A 23,996-nucleotide genomic window follows, 5' to 3' on the forward strand; every position below is an offset into this window, starting at 1 on the left:
GGATAATATAATTGTATAAAAGCTCAGAATATTATTATTGTACACAGTATGTGGCAGTTTTTACATCACTGCTCAGGAGAAATTACAATGGAAAGCAGAACATTTGAGTCGGTCTGAAGTTTCAGATGATTAAAATAAAAATAATCTGCAGGCGTAGTGTGAACAGCGTTAGACAACATGAGATTTTAACTTGGCAGGAAGGACTTAGACAATATTGCAACAAGACGTTTGTGTGGTTGCTCTGGTGACGAGCTGGCGAGGAAATTGTGATAAGATGACTCAAACCTGCAGAGAAAACCTGAGAGAAAATAACAGCCGACTGCTTTAAGAGACAAAACAGACGGCAACAAAACCAATAATAGTTGTTCGAAAACACACCGGCCTCATCCATTAGAGTCCTGAACTGAAGGCAGTGACTGTGGTCAGTTTGGTTTCATGTTATAAGAACAGATTCAATCATGATGAGAAAAATCAAGCAAGGGTGAATTTATCTTACGTGGCAAAGCAGGTCAGCTGTTAATCTCAGAGTTGGAGGTTTGATTCTCCACCTGTCCTCATGTTGAGGGCATTCAAAGGATGTACAGCTTTCTTAAGTTTGTTGACAATAGAAGGGTTTCAGAGCAGTTTCCAGAACAGAAGTGCTCGCCATCCAATTGCCAAAAAATGCATCTCTCTCATAAATCTCCAAATGTTGAACATTTTAAAAACCAAATAACAGCTGGCTTTTTCTATGGCCTTCTCCTATTTGGGATCTTTGATCATTTTTAACAATTCACGAGTGATCAAAAATAGTTTGCACCATATCTGTATCAATTCAAAAATTGCTGCATCAACCTTTGAGACATAATGCATGAGAATGAGCATCATATACTTCCATCATAATGTTCTTAACCCTAATTCATTCATTCGTTTTTTCCATTTCTTTACTTCAGAACTTGACGCACAATGCTGCATCTCAAATTAATCTTCAGGTTCCCCGTTTTCACTTCTATGTGCATCTACTGTTGACCTGCTGTCTCCCCTAAAGGTCCCCTGTCCCCTTCTGAAAAAGATAAAAAACCCGTCCATGCGGACCTCTAAGGGTAACCAATCAGATTTCAATCCGCCTTGAATGCTTCTTGGATGTACTTTGCCGAGTGGATTTATCTTACATGGCAAAGCAGGTTGGTTGGTAGTTCCATTCTCCACCTGTCCTCATGTTTAATTTTCCTGGAGCAAGATACAAAACCCCAAATTTATCCAGATGAATGATATGGTAGAAAAAAGATTGAAGACACCAAATAGCTGTAATGAATGGAAAATTGTTCAAAAACTTCCTGCTTAATAATCTACTTCAGAATGTCCAAACAATCACCGCACATTGGCACATTTCATCCCCAACCTCCATTGGTGAGGATAACTGTTTGTCTTGCATCTCGTTTTCTTGGAACTTTAGAAGGAGCACTTTGAGTGACATGACCAGGAGCCAATCAGTAAGCTGAGATTCAGACAAATGACCGAAAGTTACATTTCTCAACGAGTGATCTAAGATTAATGTAAGAGCAGCAGACGAGCAGTCTAGCATCAAGAAACGAATGCTCACAAGCTTGATCACATGATTAGAACACAATTGTTTAAAATCACTGTCCCAGCGAGCAGAGACACCTAAATAAATGTTTGTCAACTACGTCTGAGCCAGGAATCTGTTCTTGTCTTTGTGTTTTTGGCAGGAAGTGCAGGGACTCCCGTCACCTTCAACGAGAATGGCGACGCTCCCGGACGCTACGACATCTTCCAGTATCAGATCAACAACAGGTCGACGGCAGAGTACAAGGTCATCGGACACTGGACCAATCAGCTGCATCTAGATGTAAGGACCAATGAGCTCAATCTGTCATCATTAAAGTGATGATGGTGATCATTTTAACTAACCTTGCACGGCAGCTGGATTCTCGTGAAATCCATCTTGTCAAGGAATGCGGCCAAACCACTCTGTCCCAACCGCAGTGGGCCAATCAACGACGCTGGCATAGATCCTGCTATAGCATCAGATATATCAGAACCGGGGAGTATTAAAGGCTTTTCTTGATGGAAAAGGTGTTTTTGATCTTCTCCTGACTGACTTTGTTAAGAATTAGATTGACCGATGGTTCATCCAATCACCTGCAAAGTATTAATTGAAAGAGCCTGCCCTTTTTCCAAAACACTTTCCAATGACGGCTTCTCAGATGGTTCTGTGTAACAAACCATCTGGCACATAAGGTTTGATTTCAACAGCCCAATAATGTAGATGGTCATAATGCCAATTCTATGCCAGATGAAAATGGTAAATAGTAAATGGATTACTTATAAAGCGCCTTTCTAGTCTACCGACCACTCAAAGCGCTTTAACACTACATGTCATTCACCCATTCACATCCATTCATGCACGGACGGCAGGGGCTACCATGCAAGGTGCCAGCTTGACCATCAGGAATAACTAACCATTCACACCGTAGGTACTGCCTTTGGGAGCAATTTGGGGTTTAGTGTCGTGCACAAGGGCACATCGACAGGGACTGAAGGATCCGGGGATTGAACCGCCAATCAAAGTGTTTATAAAACAAACGGACCTGACTTGTGTTCTCATTGATGTGAATATCTGATGAAATCTTTATTCCTCTTTACAGACGAAAGAAATGTTTCCAACTCTTCCAACTTTGTTAACTTATCCTTAGTTAGATAACCTAAAGATGCTTGTTACAAAACATGATACGTTTTCTCTGGATGTTGGAAACAGCAGTTCGACAAAACAATCTGAACTCAAGCTTGATAACAAGCTACGAAGTGGCTTCGATGTGATTAAATGATAATTCTGATGTTGCTGAGCTGTTTGGTCAGCTTATCTGTTGGATGAGAAATGTTGACCAGCCTGGTTCCTCCTCCCTCCTCCTTCAGATGGAGACCCTGCAGTGGACCACCGGCGACTCCTCGCTGCCGGCCTCGGTGTGCAGCCTGCCCTGCCGGACCGGCGAGAGGAAGAAGGTGGTGAAGGGCGTCCCGTGCTGCTGGCACTGCGAGCGCTGCGAGGGATACCACATCCAGGCCAGCGAGTTCACCTGCGAGCTCTGCCCCTACGAGAAGAGACCCGACCAGAACCGCACCAGCTGCCAGGCCATCCCCATCATCAAGCTGGAGTGGCACTCGCCGTGGGCGCTGTTGCCCGTCTTTATCTCCGTCCTGGGAATCATCGCCACCACCTTTGTCATTGTCACCTTCGTGCGCTACAACGACACCCCCATCGTTCGTGCCTCAGGGCGGGAAATGAGCTACGTGCTGCTGACGGGCATCTTCCTGTGTTACGTCATCACCTTCCCCATGATCGCAGCACCCGACGTGGTCGTCTGCTCCTTCCGCCGAATATTCCTGGGCCTCGGCATGTGCTTCAGCTACGCCGCGCTGTTCACCAAGACCAACCGCATCCACCGCATCTTCGAGCAGGGAAAGACGGCGGTGACGGCACCACGCTTCATCTCACCAGCCTCCCAGCTGGTCATCACCTTCTCGCTCATCTCGGTCCAGCTGCTGGGTGTCCTGGTGTGGTTCGCCGCCGACCCGCCCCACACCTTTGTGGACTACGGCGAGCAGCGCACGCAGGATCCCGGGAACGCTCGTGGCGTCCTCAAGTGTGACATCTCCGACCTGTCGCTCATCTGCTCGCTGGGATACAGCATCCTCTTGATGGTCACATGCACTGTTTATGCCATCAAGACACGTGGCGTGCCAGAGACCTTCAACGAGGCCAAACCCATTGGATTTACTATGTACACGACCTGCATCATCTGGCTCGCCTTCATCCCCATCTTCTTCGGTACGGCGCAGTCGGCGGAGCGGGTGAGTGTGCCTCTCTGATAAATGATGTACACGTCGTTTTATGTAATGTTCAGCCCTCCAGCATCAACATGTCCTCACTCACATACGGTATGTTTTCTGTCTGACACAGGTGACAGCATATTGAGATCTTGTAGTTTGTGAAGTCTTTTTCTTTACTTTACTTTTTATTTTTTCTGGGAATTTTTGTGAAAACTTCAAATCCCAAAGTGTTTTTCAAATATTACACAACGAGCAATTAATCCTGATATACAGAAATAACAGAAAACGCTGGGGCATTACAGTTACTAATTGGGCGAAAGGCTTCAAACTCATTTTTGTGAGATTTTTTGAGCAGGGAAAACCTGTCTTATTTCAGATAGAAAAAGACAAAAGCAGCTTCTTTTTGTCTCCTGGGGACCGTTAATTTTGAAGTGTTTCTGGCAGAGTTATTCAGCTCTAGCTAGCGAGAACATTAACATTAGTTTCATGAGTTGGTCCTAAACTTTAGCTGACTCATTTTAAGACGATAACACTTTAAAAATGTCTTAAACATGCACTTGATGGCTACTATATCACGGTAACAGACTGGAAGCTAAGGTATTAAGTTCTTAAAACGTAAGCACCATGATCTTTGTAGAGGACACAAGAAAGAAATGAAGATAGGTCTTGTATTGCAGGGTAGAGCTAGTTAATAGGTTTCCAGACAAATGTAATGCACAGTTTAACCTAAATTTGGTCCATTTAGAGTCAAACACACCATAAAGCAGGGTATGCTTTGGGGCGGGGCTTACTGTGATTGACAGGTCTCTACCACGGTCTGGGAGTTGTCAGTGTTTACATCTTAGAACTTAAACCCTTTTAAAGTGTTTTCAGTTCATGAAAGTTAATGGTCACATTGTTAGTTGCCTCAAAATGTCTGTTTCGGGGTTCAGTCGTACTTGGCTCCACCCTCTCGTGTCACTACTGGTTGCAAAAAAACGAGATGGCGACTGCCATAAACCAAGATGGCGATGGCCAAAATACTAAACTCGTGGCTTTGAAAAGGTAGTCCACAAACCAATGGGTGACGTCACAGTGACTACGTCTACTTCTTATATACAGTCTATGTGCCTGACCTCAGTGCCCATTTCAAATAGTACGCTTTAGGGCGGAGCTACCTTGTGATTGACAGGTCGCTGCCGCTACCAGAAGCGTATCCGGCGTCACTACGTCACTCCTCCGCATTCCAAATATGGTAACTAATGTCAATAAATATTTTATACTACTAATTATTTAGCTTTTAGGCGGTTGCTAAGAAGTGGCTAAATGAGCTTATTAATCACGCGGACTAGCCCGCTCTTCCAGCCTCGTGTATAAATCCGATGGAAAATTCCAACTTGCTTTTTGTCGAGGGAACCAGTGCGATGCTATGCTAATAACTTTTGGGTTGGCCTACCAAAATGACTTTATCCCTGCAGCACTTAAAAAGACGGGAGCGAGCAAAGCGGCTAAATATTATCTGCTAATCATAAACTCTCTCTCTGCACATGTTAAATAAAGAGGTTTATCTGTTACCAGCCACAGCACTGTCTTCACAAACCAGTTAATGCTCCGTTCTGACTGACTGATTGATCGTTGATTAGTTTCTGATCACCACAGGCACAGTCCAGTCTGCTCTGCAGCCTCAGCGCACAAAACTAATTAGAGCAAAATTAAATTTAGCACATTCAGACGACTGTTTTTTTGGGTTGAGTTTTTTGGGTTGAGTGTGCTGTAAGCGAGATGCCAGATGGAGGATTTTGCTCATTATCGTGTCTGTGGGGAGATCAGGAGGACAGGTGGAGCGATTCACTGTCATTTCCTCTAAACCGAGTTTATCAGTCTTTTTTCTCGCTGCTACAGTTCAGTTACTAATGATTTGTTGTTGTAGACATAAACCAGGACACAAGCGACCCTAATCACATCTGATTTCCAATCAGTGAAAGCAACATGGCACTTTGAAGCTCACCTGAAGTGTTCTGGACGGGTCTTCAAAAGTCTACCCAAAGTTACCAAAGTCATCCCTTCAAAATCCTGTCAAAGTGATAAATTAACAACTAACTGTTGAAATGTAAAAGCCAGAGGCCGCCTGTAGGTCAGTCGGTTGGGCGGTCCACCTTTTGTTCCAGACTGAAATATTTCAACACTTATTCAATAGATTGCCGTGAAATTGAAAGACGTTTGTGGAGCTCAGAGGAAGACTTGTTCTCACTGTGGTGATCCCCTGACTTCTCCTTTATACACGGTACATTATTTCCGGACTTTCACGAGATTGAACTGTAATGTTTCACAATTAATTTACACTATTATCACTTCACAGGCTTTAACTGTGATGATTCACAATACTGTACTGATTGCATTGTGAAATCATTGCAGGGACACAAAGGCTTTGTATGCTATAGTGCCGTCTCTACAGCTTACTTTGCATTGAGCAACCTGCTGAACGAACACAAATGACCTTCATTAAAGATGAAGGAAAGCAAGATCTGACCCCACACACCTTCTTTAACAATCGCCAACCCATATCCTGTTAACGTGTGACTGCAGTCGCATACTTTGGTCTCATGAGACCCCTGAGCCAGTTACATTCGCTGATAAAAAAAAGGGGGAGAGGAAGCAGGTGTGCGTTGAAAGCCCCAAAAAGCTAGTAAGGGGATTTGAGATTGAACTTTCGGTTATTTTGTCACACAGTCTTAAGAACAACTGAGTAACTGCAGTGTCCAGGTTCCTCCTGATACCCTGATCTGATGAGAACTAGGTTTCAGTTCTACCTTGGGTTATTTTTACCCATAGAAATGGCTGATGCAGCAGATTCAGACTGAATGTTCAGACACGCTCGCATGAAGATTACATCACCGTCCCCCCGAACAGAGATGAGGTGTCACATCGAGCAGCCTTAGCTTCAGAGTGCAGAGAAGTCTGCAGACTGAATCCTCTTCTTCTGCAGGAAATCTCAGTGTTTTTACTGAAACGCTGCAGCCAAATAAAACTTTCTTTTTCTGTAATCACTCGAGAGACAGACTGTTTGAAATGAACACAACACCTCAGGCCTTCTTATTCATTATTCAATGAGCACTGTTGCGTCTGCTGTTTGGGCTCTTTATCAACCTGCTGCAGCAGCTCAAAGCGTCCCGTCTGCTGGAGACACATGAATAATGTGACGGCTTTCATATAATCGATGAAACACCTGCACGTCTGGTAAACATTTCAAGTTGAAATCCAAGTCTGCTTCCATTTACGTCTGAGTTGATTTATTTGGTGAAATTAACCAGAAACTATTATTTTGCTTACATACAAGATGATTTTAAAATATCTTGATTGCTGAAGAGGAACATATCAGAAACTTTTATTTTTTACTAACGTTGAAGTGCTTGAAGAGCTTAAAATAGAACTGCTGAACGTTCAGTGGTTGTTGACTTCCTAAAATATTTTCATTTTAAGTGTAATGAGCAAAGTTGAAGAGTCTGTTTGTGTGTAATCGCTGAATGAAGTTGATCTTTTAGATTAAAGAGTAACAGCTGCATGAGTTTACACTCAGTTGAAGTTTGAAGTGCTGAAAGTCTTGAATGAAGTAGAGCTGAAAGCTGTTTGCTTTAATCAAATCTCTTGCGTGGACTCTCTCCCAACAGTTTGATTTAGTCAAAGAAGCTGAAGTGGCTGAGAGGAGTTTCATTTTAGGTGAAAAGACGATGAAATGTTGATTCCAGTGTGAGCGCTGAGTGAAGTTGAAGTGAAAGTGCTCAAAGGACTAAAGATTCAGACAAAGAAAGTGAAAACTAAAAGCAGGAAGGAGAAAGGAGTTACATGGTGAGTTGTTGATGAAGTGCAGGGAGGAGTTTCAGGTTAGGTCATCGCTCAGTGAAGTTAAAGTGGAGTAACGTAAACAAGGACCTGAAATCGTCAGAAGTGATTACCTGCAGGGAATTAAGTCAATTCGACAGGATCAAGATAATAGCACTCTTAGTCAATGTGATCGCTCTAAAGATTTCAGTGCAACATATTGAACTGGTCTGTTGGTGTTATATTGCTGTAACAATGTTGATGCTGCCCTTTGGCCGGGTCACTGGTGAAAGAGTTGACATTTAAATCTCAATGAGACTTAAAACCCGGTTAAATAAAGGATGAGCTCCAATATGAATTCATAGTGTAACGGAATAGCTGAAAGAAGGTGTGAATGGCAGTTAAAATGGAAGTAAACAGCTGAAGGAAGTTGAAGTGAAAGTTCTGAAAGGAGCAAAGATTCTACACTAAAAGGAGTTGAAGTGTCAGTTGAAGTGCATGAGATGAATTGAGCTGACTGTTTGAGTTCAAGTGCAACAAATTAACGATGTCAGTTGAAGTGCCAGAACTGAAGGCAGTTGGAGTAAATTGCGTACAAACACGTGCTCGTACTGTGGTTCAGAAAACAACACGTTCAACAGCGGCTGTTTGTAATTGTTTTTAAGGAAAGTGAAGCGCTGCTTTTGCGTTCCTATGCGCCTCGCGTTTTTTGCAGAGGCGCCCTGAACGCCTCACGTTGAAATGAATTCAACTCATTAGCGTCATCGATTTTAAAGTGCACCACTAAGTATTAGGTAGCGTACAGTTCTTGGTTTGTCTGAAGCTAACGTTAGAACTCAACAATATAAAAAAAGATGCAGCAAACTGCTAAAGAAACCTTCTGTCTCATTGGGTAAGAAGAATAAAGTGTTGAGGTGGAGGCAGATGACGGCAGAGAGTTTCTGTTGTCCTGTGCGGTGTAATTAACTCATCACACACTCGTCTGTCGCCCTTTGTCAGACTCTCACCACATTATTTATCAAGCTGATATCAGGTCTATTTGTGGAGTGAGAAGTTCAGTGTGCAGTCAGATATTCACTGTGTGATCTGAGATTACCAGAGCACACAGATTACTCGACCACACACTGCATGCTGATGTTGTTTTATTGTGTCTTTTTTAACGTGACGGTTAAATACACAATTTGTCTCTGACCATGAAATAGAGGTCTGCACATTTTGGATCTAATCCAAAACTGGGCTGTGGAAAACTAAAAGTGGAGGTGCATCAAATTTGGCCAACAAAATGTGGCAGCTCGAGCGGCGAGAAATAGGAACGCAGTAACAGAATATTGATGCGTACTTCATCAGTGCTGCCTCGTTCCATTGGCATTGGAATGTCAAGAGCCTGCTGCCGTGACAGTGAACAAACTGCAACCTTCGGTTCTGCCTAATGAAGCCAAAGCTTCATGTCTTAAAGCTGCATTCTCTCTCGTGTCCATCAGGGGGCGACTCCTCTGGTTGTATAGAAGTCTATGAGAAAATGACTCTACTTCTCTCTTGATTTATTACCTCAGTAAACATTGTAAACATGAGTTTATGGTCTCAATCTCTAGTTTCAAGTCTTCTTCAATACAGCATGATGTTCATTTAGTACATTATGGTCCATTTAGAGTCAAACAGACCATAAAGCAGGGGATGCTTTAGGGCGGGGCTACACGGTGATTGACAGGTCTCTACTTCACTCCTCAACATTCCAAATATGGTCACTTCTGTTCACTGGATGAAAAAATCCAAGATGGCGACAGCCAAATTGTCGAACTCGAGGCTTTACAACATCAGTCCACAAACCAATGTGTGACGTCCCGACAACTACACCCACTTCTTCTGATATACAGTCTTTGCTTGTGATGGACAGACTTAATTTGCATGACGTTGAGGTCGAGTCATGATTATGCAAATTCAGATACAGCTAATGGTCAGTCAACGCGCAGCCAGATATATATATATAGGATCTTCACATACGTGAACGGATCGGTGCTACTCTGCTGCTACTCTCATTATATGCATCATTTCTGTCATATTGATTGACTGTGTTGTAATTGTATTATGTGGTTCAGGTTGTGCTCATGACTTCTATTGGTACTTCTTGGGGGGAGGATGCGAGGGTCCTGGGTCAGAGGATGTCGTATACTGAACAGATTGTAAATCCCTCTGAGGCAGATTTGTGTTATTGGGCTTTTCCATCAGAAATGAATTGAACAAATTAAAGTAGATCTGTAAAGAAAGCCAGGCCCCTTCCGAAATACACCCAGTTATAATTAGACTCCATCGCAAACGTGGTGGACCTGAAACTGATCAGCTGATCTCTTAAGGTCAGCCTGTGGATCTGGAGCAGGAGGCTCACTGGCTGACATTTACAGTAGCAGCAGCATGTCGGCTGTGTGCCGGCCACAGCTGGGACCGACACGGAGAAGCCACAGAATCACTAATAAGCACTTCAGAGGGGGCTGGGTTCCTGAACGCAGCACTGGCTGCCCGGGGAGGCGTTTGCATGCACGGGGAAGGTAGACGGAGAGGAGTCAGCGTCCGCTGGGAGAGACTTGCGCTGCCTCCATACATAATGAACCAGGCTTTGATACTCAGCCGGAGGATCCCAGAGACGATTAGCATGCAGCTTCCACCCACATCGGCTCCTCCCGGGAATCCGGCTCCTCTGACCTCAGCTGATGAGCTACTTTATCATATCAATATGCTAATGCTGCTATTATTACTCTTATTATCAGCATCTACAGCTACTCACAGATGCCAGAACAAAAATCAGTTTGACGTCCTGGATTTATCCTTCACACTCACATTGTAAACCTTCTGTTGGCTTATTTCTGAAATCACTTTTTCGTATTTTTCAAAAATCTGATATTTCTTCAAGGAGTGCAGTTAGTGACAGTGTGGGCTCCATGGTAACGTAGCTCTGACAGCGGGGGGCGGGGCTTAGCGAAGGCTCAAGTCTTCATCTGTTTTAGAGATGTTCACTTCCAGAAGTGTCTCTGAAATGTCGACTAACGAAACAAGCCAAAAAAACCCATTTCCTTCAAAGTAACAGAAACACGCAGCTGTAAGGACTGTTTACCTCCACCGGTCTCAACCCTGAACAGCAGTCCACCCTGACACCCGACTACGTGATAACCTGCTGTTGATGCCTCACTAATGTATTCTGCTTCTCCAACAAAAAACACAACCAGTGTGTTGGCAGCGATTAGCTTTGCTCCGCTGCTTATCTTCCTTATGAGCCTCAGACTTGTGGAGAGAAAGTCAATACCAACCACAGTGTTATTACCCGCCATCCATTGCTGTCGTTTAAGGGATGTTTTGTTGTGTGTGTGTGTGTGAGGGGGAAAGATCGCTCTGGGCCAAATGAAGGAAAGCTGTTACTAGTTTACAGCACAGAGAGAGAGATATGAATCCTAATGTCCCCAAAACTGAAACTTCTGCAGTCTAATATTTAGCAGGAAACATAAATCAAACAGTCTCTCTGTGCCAAACGCTACCAGGGTTGTGAGTCGAATTCCTACTGTGGCCAATGAAGAGTTGCTGTATTCAACCATCTTCTCATCATCATCAACATCAACATCATAGCTTTGTAGAATCAATCATTTGAACTCAATTACAGTTGCTTTTTTTAACATCAAAGTAAAGTTTTAAAACACATTTATTCACTTTTATTTGGGCTCGGCAACTTTTTAGATATGAAGTGCCATTTTTAAATTGACTCGTCAATCATTGTGTCATATCAACATTAAGGTTAACATTAAGTTTAATTATGACAAAACAACAAAAAGTTTCATTCATCCATATAGGCAGCGTGCACTGCAACATTAAAGAAACTCTCTTTAGAAAGAAACTCTCCTGCATATCCTTGTTTTACATTCAACTTTACTGTCAAGTTCAAGTATTCAGACAATAAAATGAAGTTTAGAGTCTGACCAGAAGTACAAAAGTAAAAAGCAGTAAAGTGCAGAGTAATGTACACGCATGTCTTGTAATATACATAATACATATTAGAGACAGTAAGTACTATAAGACAAAAGACAGTGCGTAATGAATACACTACACTATGAACATATGCAGAAGTTACAGACGGCAGGAAGCATAGAATATATCGTGCAGCTGTAAGTAAAGCTCGTAAAGAAAAAAATACAGTCAGAAAAAGAATAAACAACCGGAGGGATGATATGAATATGGTGTATACTATAGACTAAATATGTTGGCAGCAGTATAAATATGCATTGGTATGTGAGAGCATACATAGTAATAGTATGTGTATGAGCGGTAAAACCCAAGATGGCGACGGCCAAATCGCCGAACTCCAGTCTTCAAAACATTAGTCCACAAACCAATGGATGATGTCACGACGACTACGTCCACTTCAAATATACAGTCTATGGGCGGAACAACTGGAGTAAATGTGGAAAACGAAATGCTGTCAAAAATGTCTCTGTGACAATAACACCACTAAGGAAAGTTTCCACTTTAACACAACATGCTTGAGAGTGGAGCCAATGAAGCATCGGGGTATTATTGTGAGACAAAACAACATTCTGCACTCATTGATTTTCTTAAATATCTGAAAAACATTTGAATGGAGAGATTTGTGATAAATACAGTGCTCTGTTTTCCAACACATGTCCATTTCTTTTTTCTCTAAAACAACCTGATGAAAATCATTTTTCCACTTTAAGCTTCACTCCAGCTAATAACAGACGAGTGACATTCAAGCTGCAGAAACATCCAGATTCCTTTTCTTTTCTTTTATTGGATTTGTTGGAACTGGAGGTTTCTCAGAAATGCCAAAGCAGGAAGTTATTTCTGCTTGAGGTGCAGTATACGCGTTGGTTTTGCAGGGACGTAGCAGAGAGTCAGTGCTGATGTTGATCCATGAAACCTGAGCAGAGCTGTACATGTTGCAGTTAGTTTTGGTTTGTTTATCAATCAATTAGATTTCTTCCAAACTGATGGAAAACAAACTAATTATACTGAATATTCTCGTGTTTTATGATCCTGCCGCGTCTCTATCGTCCTGCTGCTGACGCTCAGTTTAGAGATCTGCTGCTGCGGTTTCTCTCAGACCTCAGCTGCTCTCAGATCAGACTTGCACAGTCCTGAGCTTTAAACCAGCTCCGCTTTGATCGGGCAGGACGTCGGCATCCAGGTCACAGACACAGAGAACCGCACAGTCACAGGATTCAGCCCTCCATTAACCTCCAGAACCTTCATTTCCACCTTAAACTTCCCCGTTAAGGAGATTTAAAGTTTGATGACTAAGACTTTTCTTTTTAAAGCTGCACTATTGTATCAGAAAGGAAATATTCCAGCTGTTGTGTCATTTTAGGAACCATTTCCCTCTAAAATGAAATAATAATCCACCTCTTTGCTGCCCATGTAATGGTAAATGGACTGTACTTGTATCGCACTTTTCTAGTCTTTCCGACCACTCAAAGCGCTTTCACACTACTTGTCATCATTCACCCATTCACACCCTGATGGCAGGGGCTGAGTGACACCTGCCTATCACATTCATACACCGTAGGAACAAGATCATTTTGGGGTTAAGTGTCTTGCTCAAGGACACATCGACATGCGACTAGCGGAGCCGGGGCTCGAACCGCCGATCCTCTGATTGACGACGCTGCTCTCCACTTAGCCACAATCGCCCATGTTTGCTCAGTAGGTTTGAAACAAACTTTAAAAACTGAAAAATAACTTTCTTGGAACTATCTTTCCTGTTTGGAGAAATTTATTAAAATGCATTTCCGTTCCGCTTACTGATTCCCGAAGGTGAAGTTTGGAGCCGTTATGATGATGCCAGTTAGGGATTTATCAGCATACATATGCAGTGTTTACTTACTACACACCCTGCATAAGTATTATTATTATTCCATGAAGATATTGCCAAAAATAATTGTCCCCCACACTGGAATCCACCGCTAACACCACAGCAAAGACTTTAAATATTATACCAGCTCAACGAACATGTTCAGCACTATGAACACTAACTGCAGCTGAGGCCGATGGGAAGTTTGGTCGTAAACCAACGTATCGCTCATCACCAAAGTTATTACCAAAGGTCAATCAATCCAATAGTTGTCAAGATATTTCACTAGAAAACACAGATATCGACCCGATGGTGGCGCTGGAGGAAATCAGTCAGCGGGATCACCAAGATGCAGACGCACACACACACACACACACACACACACACACACACACACACACACACACACACACACACACACACACACTTCTCATGTGACACATTGACACATTGTTGCATTTTAGTTCTGGCCCGGTTCCTGTTCACATTGATTTTTTACGAAGGAACCAGGCGACAACCTCCGGTTCTGAAGAGTGAAGCCAATGCTTCATACAATACAACTTCTATACAACCAGAGGAGTCGCCCCCTGATGGACAGTAGAGAGAATGCAGCTTTTAAGACACTTCCACATCGAGTTCACTCGGCAGAACCGGAGATTGCCGCTTGTGAGCAACGGACAAATAAACAGACAGAGATGAGGTGTGAACGTGCGTTTTTTGCCCTCAGAATTACAGATCAAAGTTGATTTTACTAAATATAGGAAAGGGAAAACCTTTTTTGATCGACTTTTATTATCTTTGAATAATGCCTCAACGGTGCTCCTCTTACCGGTCATCGTCTCAAACACGCCGCCATATTAGATAAACGGTTGTGATTGGCCAGTCCGGTCTCAAGTGACTGGATATCTGTCCGAAGCAAATAAAGCTCGCAGATTCGTCTGGTTCCCAGGAATCTACGTCAGGGTGCTGAAGAGGACACCCTGATGTAAAAGGATCGGGATCGGGGCCAAAGGCAGCCGGAGAGGGAGGTCCCTCCGCGTGACTCTGTGATACGGAGCGGTTGTCCGTGAGTCGGGCCCTCAGCTCCTGTTCATCAGCCTCCTGTGACCTTCACGCTGTTTCGTGCCGTTTGGTTTTGTGACAACAGCTTGTGTCGGAGAGGCCACATGAATCATTGCAGAGCTGGTTTTTGTCCCTCTCTCAGGCCCACAAATGAGTTCATGCTTCGCTGTCTGTTGTACATTTTCATAATGAATCCTTGATGCATCGCTAGAATCGTTGTTTTGGGCTCTCGGGGGGGGGGGGGGGGGGGGGGGACTCGCCATCTGTCGCCCAGCGTTTCCCTTTCCTTCCTCGTCGTCCTGGTGGCTGAGCAGAGCCCCACCGAGGATTCCCCGCTGACAGTTTGACACCGGGGCCATTAACCCGGACCTCGACTTTTTTTGGGAGGCGGTTGCTGTGGCGACGCAGGCGATTCTCTGAGCAGCAGTGTTGGTGTCGTTGTGTGTTGGGAGCGTGTGCACAGGTGTGTTTGTGGGAGATGCTGGAGGGGCGAAGAGAGAAAAAACAGGTTTGTGCTGCCTGGTTGAGCTCTGCATGGTGTGTGTGTGTGTGTGTGTGTGTAGAGGTGTGTGTGTGTGTGTGTGTGTGTAGGTGTGTGTGTGTGTAGGTGTGCGTGTGCATGCATGAGTGATTTGGCTATGTCCCGACTTTGGATCATTTTATTGAATATTACTGACATGAAATAAATATTTATTGCTGCATATTTATTAATTATTTACTTTGTTTTTACATACAAACATCAACATTAGTATAATATATTTATGTTTGTGATTATTTATTTGTAGATTACCTTCTCAGGCTTATTGAGAGAATTTAAATAATGTAATTAATGATTTAACCACATACTACAGAAGTTTTACTTCAGTAAAAGTAGCAGGACCACAGAGTAGAAATACTCTCTTAAAGGGCCAGCGTGTTGGATTTCAGGGGATCTATTGGCAGAAATGGAATATCATGTTTTACTATGTATTCATTCAGGTACAATCACCTGGAACTTAAGAATGGTTTTCATGAGCTTAGAATGAGCCCTTCATATGTCTACATAGTGAACAGGTCCTCTTCAGTCCGCCATGTCGTCATGTTTCTACAGGAGCCCAGAATGGACAAACCAAACACTGGCTCAACGGAGAGAGCTTTCATGTTTTTACATTCGCAGTAATAGGTACCAAAATGTGGTGGAGTTGAGGTATTATGTAGCACAAAATGTAAAGTACAAGTACCTCAAAATGGTCTTTGCGTACAGTACTTGAGTAAATGTACATAAAGTAAATAGTTCTGACTGTGTATCAGGTCTCTGAATACCTCCTTCTGCCGGTAAATACTCATCGTTACACTGAAGGCAAAGACAACAACACGGAGAATCAATAGTCTCGTACTGGCTCCTAAACGCAGCACCGAGCCTAATGATGCGTTCAGGGTCATCTGTCAAGCTGAGATGGGGAGAGAGAGTCCCGGCGCTTCTCTACTCTGTTGTTGTTGTTGAGCTGTTTGAAGACAGAGATTATTAGGAGTTAATGATGGTCCAGCTGCTCACATGATGGAGCTCCCCCAGTTAACCAGTCCACCACTGAGAACCATCACACAGCTCCCAGTTAATGGAGTGAGAGGAGGTGAAACTCGTTGTTCATTATTACTCTTTGAATGCTTTAATAGTTTATTTTCCAGTGTTTTTTTTAATGTATCCTACAATAGTTTGCAGAAGTTGCTCCTCTTTGCGTTTTCCTTCAAAAGTCCTGCAGCACGTGTCGATTTCAGCTTGTTACACGCTTACAGTCTCTTCAAAATAAACTTCCATCTTCACAGGAAACTACTTAGTTAGGTTGAGGCAACAAAACTACTTAGTTAGGTTGAGGAAAAGATTGTCGTTTGGGTTAAAATAACTACGGAAGTGCCGTTACTGAAGTATGCAAGTTATGTCACAAATAAACTAAAGTCTCCTTTCTGAAGGATTGCTAATTGTTCAATCAGACAATAACTAAAAAGACAATAACTCTGGATTCTGCTATTGATTTAAATAAGGGCTATTAAAGTGTTCGTACTGGGAAGTTGATTCACCTCCAAATATATGATCCGCTGAGTTACTGACGTCTCTTTCCCAATGTAAGTCTCTGGGGAAAACGTTGTTTTGGGCCCCGTGGCATCACTTGACCCGGGAATTGTAATTCCACCGTTTGGCCACGATGCAAAGTTTGCTTTAAAGCCCGGTGCTCTTCCTGGGTGCTTGGAAGGACCGGAATACCTTGACCAATCAGAACAGACTGGGCTTTTACACGAGCGGTTCTTAAAGAGACAGGCGCTAAAAAACAATTACAGGTATATTCAAACAGAAGGTATGAGAGAAATAATGTGTATTTTGAAATTGTAAAGAATATAAACATGTTCTAGTAGGAAACTTAAATACAAGTATGAACCTGAAAATGAGCATATGTTACTGAAAGAAGCCAGTATCCAGAGGCTCAAGATCAGATAAGGAAGCAGCGACCTTTTAGAACCGGCCTAGAGACCGGCCATGTGTTCCTGGTGTCTTTGTTTATACGAAGTACATTTCATTTCCCTACCAATCACATCATACTCTCCTGAAAACACTTCTTTAACTGAGACTGTTTTTAATCACTCATTATTTCCACTTTGCAATTTTTGTGACTCACTGTGAAGCTCCTGTCAGAGAAACTTATCATTTCCTGCAGATGTTTCATATTAAAAGTCTTGCAATTGCTCAAAGTGCGTAATCTCTCCCGAACAGCAAAGGGAAAACTGCAGCCCGACATATTCACCACTCTGACTTTCCCGCTGTAAACGTCGGCTGGTTATGTGCCAAAGTATCTGCAAGAGGAGACGGAATTATCAGCCACCAGCACGAGTCACTGGATTGATTCCATTAAATGAACCGAGCAGTCGACCATCTGTTCGTTTTAATGAAAACTTATGGAGTTATTCCTGCTGAGTTCAGCCCATCATTGAGTCTGTATTTAGTCAAGAGACCGTAGAACATTTACTCACGTACTATTGTGTACTATCGTGTACTATTTTGAGGTACTTGTACTTAATTGTTTTGCTACTTTCTACTTTCTACCCCACTACATCTCAGAGCCAAATATTATACTATTTACTCCACTGCCTTTAGTTACTTTGCAAAAACAGATTATAAATCCACTAATGAATATTGATATGTTTTATAGGTGAAGCTACATAGCAGTTTATAAAGTCATTTAAATGAGCTCAACCTTTACCAGCTGCAACATTAAAGTGTTTGACACATGAATACATAAATAATTATGATCAGCTAAACATCTGTATGATTCTAAAATGGGCCATTCTGCATAATGAGTATCTTTATTTGTGCTTCTTTAAGTGTATTTTGATGGTAATACTTTTACTTAAACAATATTTTGAATGCCAAACTTTTTATAGAATTAGCAATTTAAGGAAACAACCATTTGATTCAAGTGTTGGAGGGAATGAATGATGATTAAACAGCCTGAATTAGCAATTGAAGGAGGCCAATATTTTATATTTGAGGGATGTAATGAGTTGACTGACACTAATTAAAGGCAGCTACCTCGTGCAGTTTTCTTACAAACAGCTCTGTTTACATTCCGTGCATCCTCTCCCACACACGTCTTGAATGCCTTTCCTTCCTCACAAAACATTTGCAAAGACAACTTGTTCTTTTTCTCCCGGTTTGAATGCTTGCAGTCTTCTTCTTTCTTGCATTTGTTGACACATTGCAAGAAATGTTGCTCAGCAGAGAAGTTTAAAACTATCATATTACTACTCATGTGCCAAAAACAAAAAACAGACACCTAGTCATCAAAATATTACTGGATATCAACACTAGTGGTCAAAATGTCCATGATGGAACTTTTATGCAATTCTTGTTATTTGACATTCATTGAGAGCAGATTGTTGATTTGATGAAATCATTTAGTCAGTCCGTGCGTTCAAATGTTGCATTTGTTAAGTGAACACATGAAATAGGTGGAGTTTGGATGTTTCCTTGACATCACCGTTAACAGGAAGTAAACAGTAGATTTCTCAGGTCTCATGATAGTCATGAGAGTCTCATCGATGCCTCTCAGTAACCTCCTCCTCTCCGTTTCCTCCTCAGATGTACATCCAGACGGCCACGCTGACCGTGTCCCTGAGCCTCAGCGCCTCCGTCTCTCTGGGCATGCTCTACATGCCGAAGGTGTACATCATCATCTTACACCCCGAGCAGAACGTCCCCAAACGCAAGCGCAGCTTCAAGGCCATCGTCACCGTCGCCACCATGACCAGCAAGCTGTCGCATCTGGCGGCCGAGCGGCCCAACGGCGAGGTGAAGACGGAGCTGTGCGAGGGTGTGGAGGCCAGCGGTGAGTGGGCCGAGGGGCTTCTTAAAATGGTCGAACCCTGTGTGGCATTAAAGTGTAATGCTTCAGCACCGGCAACTATATAAACAACAAGTTTGTCGATATTTAGATAATTAAATATTGTGCGTTTTTCATTTTGTCTGCTGCTTGGCTAACAATGCCCCCAACCCAAATGCCTATCACTGCAAGTGGTGGGCCCTAAGGGTAGCGGCTCCATGTAGATTTTTCGGGCTGTGCCCAGCAGAGTCCCATGTGTCGAGGCCCGGCCACCAGACGCTCACCGGCGAGCTCCCCTCCCAGGTCTGGTTCAGTTAGGGGGCCCCTGTTTCCCTTTCCTGGGCGAGGTGCTACAACTCTTTCCTGGCTGGTTCATATAGGGTCATTGGTCTGGAACCTCCCCTGGGACCACTTTGCCTTGGGAGACCCTACCAGGAGCTATGGCCCCTGATACCACAGCTCATTGGCACGTCCCCACAAACCTCTCCACGGCGTTAAGGTGGCGATGCATTGGAGAGGACAGAACAAAAGAAAGAGGACTGTGTACGATCTAACAGCATAAGAGACCACTCCAACATATAGGGTTGTCTTCCCAGACAGCTGACTGGACACAATCAGGCTGTTGTGTGAATACTGTTAGTGATTCTCTGAACAGAGGTGCTGTAAGAAGAAGTCTGTCAACGTCTCTGTAAAGTCGACCATGTGGAGGTGAAGTCAGAGTGCAGCCTCTCTAATGAGGATTTAACAGGAAGTTGACTTGGAGTTTGTTTAGACGTCACCTGAGACCAGATCTGATGAAATTGTTTACAGCTTCAAAGCTGCTTTTTGGGTCCATCAGCAGAAAAAGTGTGAGACGTCGGATTGTTTACTCATCAGAGATGTGCTGACTGAACCGATCTGCTTAATCTAACAAGCAGCAGCTCAACCTCACGTTAGTGATGAACCTCTTTCATCCTGCAGCGCTCAGCGTGAGGCGAGGAAGTGGAGGAGGAAGAGTCAAACTTCATGAGACGAAAACTCTTGTGAGGTTTATGTGGTCGTTCTGGTTAGATTACCTGTACATGTAGTGGGAATATTCATGATTCCCAGAAGATACATCAAACTCTTTCCTGTAGCACCATCCTCCAAACTTTAGTTTTAGTAATATACATGTACTATATACATATAACTATACCCAATTTTCGTGGCAATTTTTCTAAACCTAACATCGTGGTTTCGTTGCCTTAACGTTCGTTGCAATTTTTCTATACTGAACTACGGGTTTTTGTTGCCTAAACCTTAGTGTAGTTATTTTAAGCCCAACTATGATGTTTTTCTAGACCTAACTAAGTAAACTTCGTTTTGTAACATCATGTCGTCCCGAAATAAAGTAGTTCTGAATGGCATGAAAAAAAGACTTGTGTCCCTGTGCATGAAACCAATAGATTGCATTTTGTGACTATTTCAGGAACCGCCCTGAGATGAGTGTTGTTAGTGAAAGTAAGGTGTCACTTTACCAACCTGCTGTTTCCTTTTCTCTCCTCAGTGCCGCCAACAAAAACCACCTACGTCAGCTACACCAACCACGCCATGTGAAGAAACGACTCCTTCCACACGAGGACGTCCAGAGACATTTAAAGGAGCAGATTTCTGTCAGACGTCCCCACACGGTGCTCTGAACAATCTGAAGGATCTGAACAAACTGAACCAACGCATCTGTGGTGTTTTTATGTTTACAGACAGCAGGGAACGGGCCTGAACGGCGCCGGAAACCTGAAAGGATCACAGCTGAAAAATCAGAGAGTCCGCGAGAGAGCAGGAGAATGGTAACCTGAAAGATGAATATTAAAAAAAGATTAAAATATATTGAAAAAAATGTAATTTTGGGGACCAACCTTATTTGTTGTTGTTCTAATTGTGCGTTTGAAAAAAAAAAAAAAAACTCGTGGTCGTGAAAATTTCTGAATCTTGTCTCATGTCGTCCGTCCGTCGACCTGCATTATGAGACGAGTCCGTCGCTGTTTTCGGCTAACTGAACGGTAGCCTTTGGTTGTGAAATGTCTAAATGCCATGGTTGAATTGAAGCATGCCCGTTTTTTTATACAAATGATCTATTTATAATAAAGGAATGTTTCACAAGTTGCTGCCATGTTTGGGTCTGTTTGACGGGGAACAGTTTGGATGAGAGAACATCAGAAAAAACTGTACGTTATTGTTGTTTTGGGATGAGTGGTTGGGGTTTTGGTGACTTCTTGATTTTCCAGTCAGACGTCATCTCGGTGAAGACGGTTGAAATCAGTTGTTGATTCTTCAGTGTGAGACTCTTCTTGACACCAGGTATGTGTGGTTCTTGAGATCATGGACCCCTGCAACTAAACTGCATATTTAAATTATTAATACAAATATAAGTCCTCTAATAATGACATATTATAGATGAAGCCACCCAGCAGTATATAAAGCTATTAAAATCAGCTCCACCTTTACCAGCTGCAACATTAAGAGGTGGCAGACCTTTGATTTAGCCCGCTCCACAATGATTCGTCGAGCATCATGACATGAAACAGCAGTTTCTCGATTAAAAGTAAATGACAAATAAGCACAGCGAGGGGAATAACGATTAGCCAATCAAAGGTCCGAGCACTTCTTCCACCGCTTAACGTGTAAATACTACACATCCCATCACGATGAAGCGGCAGAGAAATGAACATAAACTCCATCCAGACTACATTTGTCCTTTTAACACGATACAAACCTGAGTCTGGCAGGAACCTCTGTGTGCACCTCATTACATCCTGTAAGAAAAAGTAGAAAAAAGCCAGTCGATGTGATCAATACGTGCTGTGGAACAGGAGCGACCCGATCGATACGAGATGCCAGAGAGAACTCCCCATGCATGTAATGAATATATCTGCATCTCCTGGCAGAGAAGAAGAGGAGGAGGAGGAGGACAGGTAGAGTCTGAGTGGTGAAGCCTTGCGGGCATCCTGCTTTTATTTCCCCCGACGCTGCTCTCATTTCTCGCTCTCGCAGCCAACAGAAAGAAAAGAAGCTTCGTCGTCACACTGAAATGAACGCAGAAGACGAAACGACTTCATCTGAATTTCTCTACCGGGTTTTGATTTTTGTTTTGTTTTTTGTGTTTGATCAGGTGTTTGCTGTCCTCGGGCTTCAGCTGTTTAACGCTTTAACAGCCTTCGGGTAAGAGTTTGTATTTATATATCTCAGTCCGTGTACTTATATTTCTGTTTATCTGACAACTCTTTAATGTTTCTGGGTTCTTGGTGATGGTGTGCACACTGTGCGTCTTCTGATAAGGTACGTAACAAAACTACATTTACTGATTTACCTCCATGTTATTACTTTGTGACCGACATACAGCTGACAAAAAACGTTAGATGGCAAGAGTTTGAATACTCAGTCTGTATTTGCACATTTATTGGAACACAAGACGTGGAGCGCAAACTTTTCGTTTTTTTTAAAATGGTTTTGAGGTTGTTTGTTCAGGTCACGTAATGGGTTTGTTCAGTGAAATGGAACTAATGTGGTGGTGACCCCTGAAGGCCCAAACTGACTCAAAGCAACTCCCAGACTTGTGTATGACAGCGACCTGTCAATCACCGTGTAGCCCCGCCCTAAAGCATCCCCTGCTTTATGGTCTGTGTGACTCTAAATGGACCATAATGTACTAAATGAACATCATGCTGTGTTGAAGAAGACTTGAAACTAGAGATTGAGACCATAAACTCATGTTTACAATGTTTACTGAGGTAATAAATCAAGAGAGAAGTAGAGTCATTTTCTCATAGACTTCTATACAACCAGAGGAGTCGCCCCCTGGTGGACACTAGAGAGAATGCAAGTTTAAAACATTTACTCATCACCCAGACGCGTCGCTAGAAGCGTCAAAACCACTGTTTTCATATGGAATGGCCGCCTTTTTTTGCTGTTTTAGACGCGCAAAAAAAAGTCTAAAAATATCACTCTTCTATGTCACAGTTGGCCCGCCGGGCAGCCAATCAAATCAGGCAACAGGCGGGCTTTACTACTTTACCTCTGACTTCCTGTTTTGATGCCGGTACATGCGGTTGGGCTAGCTAGCTAGTTAGCTTTTGAGCTGTAAGAGAGCTACGGAGTGAGTGAGACGGAAGGGGGGAGTCATATCTCATGTCTGATGGTTTCATGTCGGCTACAGCTAGCGAACGAGCGAGCGCATTATTCATTTTCCTTCAATCAATGAGCTGTGAAGAATCAAAAGGACAAGTGTAACTCATAGATGTGCCCATAGACTGTAGGTGTAACCGGCAAAAAGCCATAAACTGACCTCCAGAATGCTGAGGAAGGATTGTAATTATCTGTAAACTCATATCTCATATTCATGGCCTACTTTACTGCCTTTGTAGAAACCCTGTAAAGAAAGAAGTCAAGTATTAAATGCATTATGAAGAAACAAAGGTAGAATATTATGTAAACAATTTGGCTGCAAAATATTTACTCAAATAAAGATTTATAAGTCCATGTGTTCGAAATCATTTAAAAGCAAACCGTCTGTGTGTAATCCTCAGACATGTAAATGTGTTTTTATCAGTGAACTATTTGTGACAGTCACGTGATCACGCACGCCATGTTACAAAAATTCAGAGGTGCACGACCAAACGCCGCGAGGAGCCTACGTGCACCACGCGCCATCTTCTGCCGCCGCCGGCTTCCCTACGGCGAGAATATTCTACGCTTTAGACTTCAGCATTCAACAATGTTCCACAACATATCAAACCACAAAGTGACTCTCACATTCAGCTGCAGATGATCTGTTTCCTCCTGCAGGAGTCACATAATAACCAAATCATACACAACACGCACGACCCGATACTTTCTTCAGCAGCTGGTTTTGTTAAACTCAGAAATGGTCAGAGGGCCTTGAACGCATCCAGTAGCAATGACCATCAGCTCTCTGCGTCCACAGTGAGGGCTGAACCAGAGAAGGGACAGACGGGTCCGAGTCTGTTCCCACAGAGGAAGGAATCAGCCGAGCAGGTTGGCAGAAGACACCGGTCGTATTTATGAAGTGACTGCCAGGAAGTAATCAGCTCCAGGGTGGACGCTGCCAAAACAATCAACAAACGGAAAATTAA

General features: G+C 43.0%; 1 protein-coding gene across 1 annotated transcript in view; it reads left to right on the top strand.

Moving 5' to 3' along the window:
• LOC142947824 (metabotropic glutamate receptor 8-like) overlaps positions 1-21,011 on the top strand; it is a 103,319-nt gene extending 82,308 nt beyond the window's left edge. Inside the window, 4 exon segments of the mRNA XM_076089681.1 lie at positions 1,710-1,849; positions 2,917-3,852; positions 18,648-18,894; positions 20,414-21,011. Of these exon segments, the coding sequence (XP_075945796.1) occupies positions 1,710-1,849; positions 2,917-3,852; positions 18,648-18,894; positions 20,414-20,463 (1,373 nt within the window). The 3' untranslated portion in view covers positions 20,464-21,011.
• The last annotated feature ends 2,985 nt before the right edge of the window (positions 21,012-23,996 follow it).

This window comes from Anarhichas minor, unplaced genomic scaffold (genome assembly GCF_050575085.1).
Source record: "Anarhichas minor isolate MPS153535 unplaced genomic scaffold, ASM5057508v1 ptg000011l, whole genome shotgun sequence".
Lineage (NCBI taxonomy): Eukaryota > Metazoa > Chordata > Actinopteri > Perciformes > Anarhichadidae > Anarhichas > Anarhichas minor.